The 7,029-nt window shown below is 34.7% G+C and overlaps 1 protein-coding gene across 1 annotated transcript; it reads right to left on the bottom strand.

Moving 5' to 3' along the window:
- Positions 1-183: 183 nt before the first annotated feature.
- Positions 184-6,765, bottom strand: LOC110897788 (ATP-citrate synthase beta chain protein 2). The gene is made up of 17 exons (XM_022144518.2): positions 6,615-6,765; positions 5,696-5,803; positions 5,471-5,573; positions 5,261-5,326; positions 5,062-5,185; positions 4,845-4,979; positions 4,313-4,373; positions 4,087-4,163; positions 3,845-4,000; positions 3,623-3,751; positions 3,121-3,253; positions 2,899-3,026; positions 2,246-2,351; positions 2,041-2,117; positions 1,872-1,942; positions 1,499-1,783; positions 184-439 (listed from the first exon to the last, which is right to left on the bottom strand). The coding sequence occupies exons 2-17, from the start codon at positions 5,793-5,795 to the stop codon at positions 364-366; spliced, it is 1,827 nt and encodes a 608-aa protein (XP_022000210.1). The 5' UTR covers positions 5,796-5,803; positions 6,615-6,765; the 3' UTR covers positions 184-363.
- Between the last annotated feature and the right edge of the window lie 264 nt (positions 6,766-7,029).

The raw sequence follows: 7,029 nt of genomic DNA on the forward strand, positions 1-7,029 counted from the left end.
ATTCAAAACAAATGACTTTAAATGTATAATAATACAAGCTTAGTAATGATAAAGCAGGTTTAAAATACTAGTATGATAATTTTGACTAATAGTTAATCAGAAATCAGAAAAAAATAATATCACTTCAATGAATTTAGTTTAAATAGCCTAAATACCAATTATTTATGTGAAAGAGTAAAGATATAAAGCCTGGAAGGGAAACTATTGTCTATGAATATCAAAAGAGCCAGTTGTCTATCAATGAACTTACAGCGACCAATACAAACACAACCGTCACAAAAGAAAAACACTCCAAAATGTCATTACAACAGAAAAACTTTGAACATAACCTGTTTTGAATGATGTGTATACTTTTGAAAATGATCATTTGGTGTAAAGGACATCTTCCCATGGGTGCCTGTATAGCGGCTGCTTCAACCTCTTTTGGTCGAACGTATGCCTGCATATTTCAAAACAAGCGATTTATTAGTCAAATGCTACAGCAATAATAATTTGCGACGGGTACATCTTGCAGTAACAGCTGTACACAGGTTCAATGTTCAGCCACAAGTTCTGAATGTTAAGAAGTGATCATGTGATACACAATTAATCAGTTGTGACAAAAGTACAACAAATGATAGCGTTTGTTGAATGCTTTGCAAATTTTGATTGTTTAGGGGCTGTTTGGCAACATCTGAATGGTTAAGCGCTGAACCAATAAGAGGTCTGAACCATTAAGTGCTGAATCAGTAAGAGGTCTGAACCATTAAGAGCTTGTATAATGCTTAACCGTTCAGAGGCAAATGTCTGACCAATTCAGATTAGAGGTCGGAACCATTCAGACTCTGTATAAATCTTAACCGTTCAGAGGCAAATGTCTGAACCATTCAGATAACTGCTCGTGAAACAAACAGTCTAAACCATTAAGTGCTGAACCAGTAAGAGGTCTGAACCATTAAGAGGTAAACAAACGGCCCCTAATACCATAAAAATCAACATCTTTATTGTTTTTAGAGATCCCTAAACCGAATTTTGGTTTATTAATGTCCCTCGACGAGTAAAAAATACACAAAAAATCACAAAACTCTTTTGGGTAAATTAAAGTCTCTAAAAGTGTTAAAAATGCACGTAATTTTGATAATTTTTTATAAATTATGAAAAGTTGCCGCTTTCATGGGTCAAAAAAAGAAGCCATAAATTTTCTTTTACAATAGTGTTTAATGTCACTTTTATCATATTTTTGACCAATTTAAGAGTAACAAAGTCATTTGTTTATAAAAATTCGCAAATACGTGCAATTTAGACAAATTTAAAAACTTTCATATACAAAATTTAGTTTAGTGACTTTTTCATGTATTTTTCACAAGTTGACGGACTTTAATATACAAAAAGAATCATAAATTAGGTTGAGGGACTTTTTCATGTATTTTTTGTGACTTATAAACGCAATAATCAAACCATCATTTTCAAAAGGCGCACTGCCAAACACAACGAATATGTAAATATGAACAAAACTCACCCGATGAGACCGATGGAACGGGCCAAAACAAAAAGCCCGTTAAGGTAACCAATGGAAACAATCTCATCAATTTCCTGTTTGGAGAACATTCCACTACCCGCGAGAAGATCCAAAAACAGGGTACCAATGGCACCATCAACGTTCATCACTAAATTGTTTGCCTTTGAGAGAGTGTACGTTTCAACTTCAACCGCGTATTCCATGTACTTCGTTGACGGGAAATGCGTGCGAGCAAATAGTTGTAGTAGCTCAACTCTCTTATCTCTATTGTCACCTCTCTTGATCCTTTTTTAACCAAAACAAAATATATTTTAATTTGGTTCCGAGTAAATTTATTTTTAAAACTGGAGGTAAAAAGTAAAAACGGACAAACCTGTGCCCGATTCCTGGTACACGAATACCCTTCTTTTTCATGCCTTCAACAAACTCGTATGGCGTAAGTTTCTGCCAATTAAATTTGGTTAGAAAAAAGAAAATGCAAAGATTTAGTCATATGAACTCTTATAACTGAAACTACTTAAGAATTACTTTTCTGAACTTACTCTGTCATATGCATCCTTGAAGTATCGAGCAGCGTCGTCAATGGCACCGCCAAAACGCGGACCGATTGTTAGTAAACCTGTTTCAAAAATAAATTACTCAAATATTTTTTTAGTAATATTAAATCACACAAGCAATTAAACAACCTATTGATTATTTTCTTTGTTACTGATAAAATTTGATTGCTTTTGCTCAATATGAACTTACCAGAAACAAGGCTTGATACGAGATCTTTTCCCGCTCTTGCAGTTACAATTGTGTTGTGAGCACCAGACACACACGGACCGTGGTCAGCACATAGCATGACACAAATCTGAGAAATTGTTACAATAATTAGTGAGAAAACAGCCAGAAAATTCGAGATTTAATCGCTCCATTGGTCCCATGAAACTTGCAACATTTTTATTTAGAAATGTTAAATTAAACTAGCAACATTTCCATTTATTGAAAGTTTTCATGTTACAATAGCATATTTGGTCACAATATTCCCATATTTTATGATCATACCGTTAACTGACAAATGGATAACTTGCATAAGACAACCAACTTTAGTTTGCAATACCAACTTTTTTATTTTCCAGAAAAGAGTCCTCAAAAGTCAAAATAGTTTGGTAATTTTCAACCTTGATGTCAGCAAAAGTCAACATGGTCAAAACTTAAGACACTTCATCTGATTACCATTTATCGAAATTATAGAAAATTTTAAGCATCTTTTTTATATCTAATGCTTTTTATTTCTTGTCAAAAAATACTATTACCTGATGCATATATTAAAACTACCTCTGAAACTATTCAAACAACTCAATTTCCACAGAACAGGTGGAGTATTTTGCAAAATAAAAAGGTCAACATTGACCAACCTCAATGAATTGTGTGCAGTAGCGGGGAAGACTACGTTTAAACCACAAAAGAGAGATGACATCACCGACGCCCATTCCCTTTTCCACGATCGTGGACATCGGTACCCCTGCATAGCAAGGCTCTTCACCTGCAAATAAAAATAATAATAATAATCATTACCTAAAAACATTTAAGGAATGCATACCCCTAAAAGTCTCATGCAACACATTCATATTTCATACCTCTGTCATCAGAAATGGTTGAAATAATATGAGTAGGAGCCCGTACTTTCCCGCTCTTAATTGCTGTGTTAAGGTCCTCGGGGATTTGCGGAGGGGTTATTTCCTTGACGGGGGCAATCTTGCCCTCTTCGGACTATAAAAACTCGAAAGAAACTCGAGTTCGTAAAGAGCAAAAAGGGAAAATAAAGATAGAGTAAAATGCATTTTTCGTCCCTGAGGTTTTTCAGTTTTGCGACTTTCGAAGATGTTTGAAATCTTGCCATAAAGTGAAAAAGACCAAATTGTCCTTTAAAATAACTAAAAAGGACGAAAATACCCCTGACTTAACGAAGAAAAATGGATGGAGTTAATGAGCCGGGTGAAAATGGCAAAATTTCAAACTTTTTTGACCCAGATGCGGAAAAACAAACCTTTGGACGAAAGTCGCAAAACTGGCGAAACCTTTAGAGACGAAAATGGCATTTTACTCAGAAAAATATAAGATTTCAGAATTGAGGCTTACCAACTTCTCAAATGTTTCCTTGATTGCGCTTTCGAATGCTTCGTATGAAGTGGGGACCACTGCCCCGGCTTCTTTAAGTGCTTTGTTTTTAGCTTGTGCAGACTCCATTAAGCCGCCACTTTTGGCCCCCTGATTGTTGGATAAATATTAACCACGAAGGAAATTACCATATTGCCCTTTCATGTTTCAAAAAGTTATGATAAAGTAAAATAATAAGCTTACTGCGTGACCGAACTGGACTTCCGATTTAAAGAGGCGTGCACATGTTCCACTAACCCAAGCACATACGGGTTTAGTTATTTTTCCCGATTTAAGTGCTTCGACTAAGGAATACTCGTCTCGACCACCGAGTTCCCCAAGCACAACAATCATTTTTATCTAAATCAGACCAAAATAAAAATAATGCAAGTTAGAAACAGATATTTAAACGTTTCGGTTTTTTATGGAGTTTGTAACAAATATACCTGGGGAATGTTGTTGAACCGCAAAACATGATCAGAAAGAGTAGAACCAGGAAAAACATCTCCTCCAATAGCAATACCTGCAATTTTCAATTTTTATAATGTTGTTAGGTATCATCACATAACAGGAATTATGAAGAACATGTGTAATCAAACGAGGCTTAAATGTGCACAAAACAAAGGATCGAATAAACAAGTGTACAGAAAGATACGTTTATGTTATAAGTACCTTCATAGATTCCATCAGTCACACGTGCAATGGTGTTGTACATCTCATTAGACATGCCACCCTGTAGTTTAATAAAAGCACATTAATATTTCTTACATTTACGTATAAAACGTTGATTGAGACATGTAGTGTTCCTATGACTAGAAGATAGAGATAGTCAATAGCGGAGGTGGCATTTCCGATCGCCTTACTTATGCATGAATTGATTGGAGTTATGTTTTATCTCTAATTGATCTAACGAGAAAAATAAATATAAAATTAGATATAGCTAAAAAGGAAATTAGCCCATCACATCAGATGGGTCGCTGTCTAAATTGGGTTTTTATGCATGAAAACTCCTGTATAATCTTGATTAAAAAAATAAACTATTACTAAAATATTAGAACTTTCTTACCATACTTCACACACTAATTATTTATAAAAAAAATATGAACTTTTTTTAGGAACGAATCCAATTTGACCCGTTTCCCGACCCACCAATTACGCCACTTCTATCAAGTCAACAACATAAATGTCAAGCATGTTTACGCACAGATTTGGATACGAATCCAACAGATCCAGGCCTGTACAATTTGCATTGTATAATATTATCAATTGTTCCAGCAGTGTCACCAATCTTGAAAGCTCCAGCTTGAATCCCACCAACCGTCGCGGGCCCAATAACTACCTGCAATCACCATCACTACCTAACTTAGGTACACAGGTCTGTAGATTAGACAAACCAACTAACCAACAGTTAAAATCCCAACCTTATTGTTTAACCTCGCGTACGAAATTAACTCCTTGGTGTCTGATTCCGGAACACCCTCGGCAATAATAGCCACAACTCTGATCGTAGGCTGTTTGAGAGCAAGTTTCGATGAAGCAGCAGCACTGTATACGTTTCCAAAATATCAATAATCGTAAATTAACATAATAATAAAGGTTTTAAATTAACTTAGAACTAACCTTCGGAATGATGCAAAGTTTATGAATACATCAGCAGTAGGATGGGCAGCACAAGCTGCTTCAATGCTGCAATATGGATGTAAAATAGTTTGTTATAATGTTCTTGCCAATATAAGGTTTGATAGTGTTACAAGCAGAAATATATATATATATATATATATATATATATATATATATATATATATATATATATATTTAGATAAAACATACGTTGAATGTACTGGTATGGCGATTTCCTCTTGGCCGAAAAATAATTTCTGAAATCCCTCGGAACCTGGGTTGATGATTCCAGCAACTGAAGGTGTTTCCCTCCCTAAAACATTTATTAAACAGTTTATGTGACATTAGTCAAAAGCTAAATAGTAATGAGTAGACAAGTATTTAAAGTTTATAAAAAATGAATGATGGTTGGGGGATAAGGAAAGCTTCACACACCACAAAGGAAGTCAAAATCAAGCATCCGTTGAATCGGCAATTGCTTATAGTTATAGAACAATGCTTGCGTTGTACGAGAGAATATTTGTCCGGTTGCCATGGTGCTCCCTGAATGTAAATAATATATTTTCCACATATAAAGAACCAAACCAAAAAAAAGAAATTCAAATAAACACACAAAAAAAATATGATTAAATATTCACTGCGATTCGAAAAGCATCAAATAAAGAGATCTTGCAGTTGAATAAAACATCCCAAAATGAATATTGTTACCATTTTCTACAACTTATATAACATAACACATGATGTTTATCTCACTTTTGTATCCCAAAACTATAACTTTTTTGCAAAAACTAATACTAAAAGTTTTATGAAAAGATAATTTAAACCAAACATTTGATACTTCAAATACAACAGTATTAGGGATGAGCACGGTACCCGTTCGGTACCGGAAGTACCGGTACCGAAAATGGGGAAAAGTGGTATCGGTACCGAATACACAGGTTCGGTACCAGATCATAATAGCACAACAAATAGATCAAATCAGATCACAACACAACAACAAATGACTCAAATCAGATCACAATAGTCCAACAAATCCATCACATTTCTAATAACCAATGCAAATAGTCCTGATCTTCAAAAATTCAAATCCTAATTCAAAACCCTCAATTATCACTGCAGTCATAACCAGATCTGATTCATCACACTGAATTGAACAATGAAAAACCATAAATTATGGATTCAATTGAAAGCAACACAGATCAAATCATGCACATCTTGGAAATATCGAGTAAATTAGCGTATAGATTGATCAAATCAATTTGATCCGATCAAGTGAAGAGTCAAAATCGAAGCGTAAAACATGCAGAAATCGGTGGAAAAAGAGTCATTGAAGGGAATTGGAAGGTAATCGTACCTGAGTAAGTAGGAATTTGTTAAGACTATTGGAAGCAGGTGAGCGGTTTTCCAGACGAGCTTTGAAGTGTGTAGCACATAATATGGGCTGATGATATAAATAGAAATGGAGGTTTACTAGTAGTTGTGTTCGCGTGACTTCTATTGGTTTAAAAAATAATAAATGTTGAAACGAATTGGATTTCAAGATATAATTCATTGTGGATGTACAGGTGTGTTTGTGTTTTAAAAAAAAAAAAATATGTGCATCTTCTTCAGTATGTATTGTGCAGACGTTGCTATCTGCAGACTGTTTGTTTTTTCCGAAAACGTTTCATTAAAAAACGTATGTGTGAACTCTTCTTGGTGGAGACTTGACCCAACACTTTTTAAGATCTTCTAAGGTTGTAGAGGGTTAAACACCATCACTGTCCACC

The sequence above is a fragment of the Helianthus annuus genome, chromosome 13 (genome assembly GCF_002127325.2).
Source record: "Helianthus annuus cultivar XRQ/B chromosome 13, HanXRQr2.0-SUNRISE, whole genome shotgun sequence".
NCBI classification, from domain to species: Eukaryota; Viridiplantae; Streptophyta; class Magnoliopsida; order Asterales; family Asteraceae; genus Helianthus; species Helianthus annuus.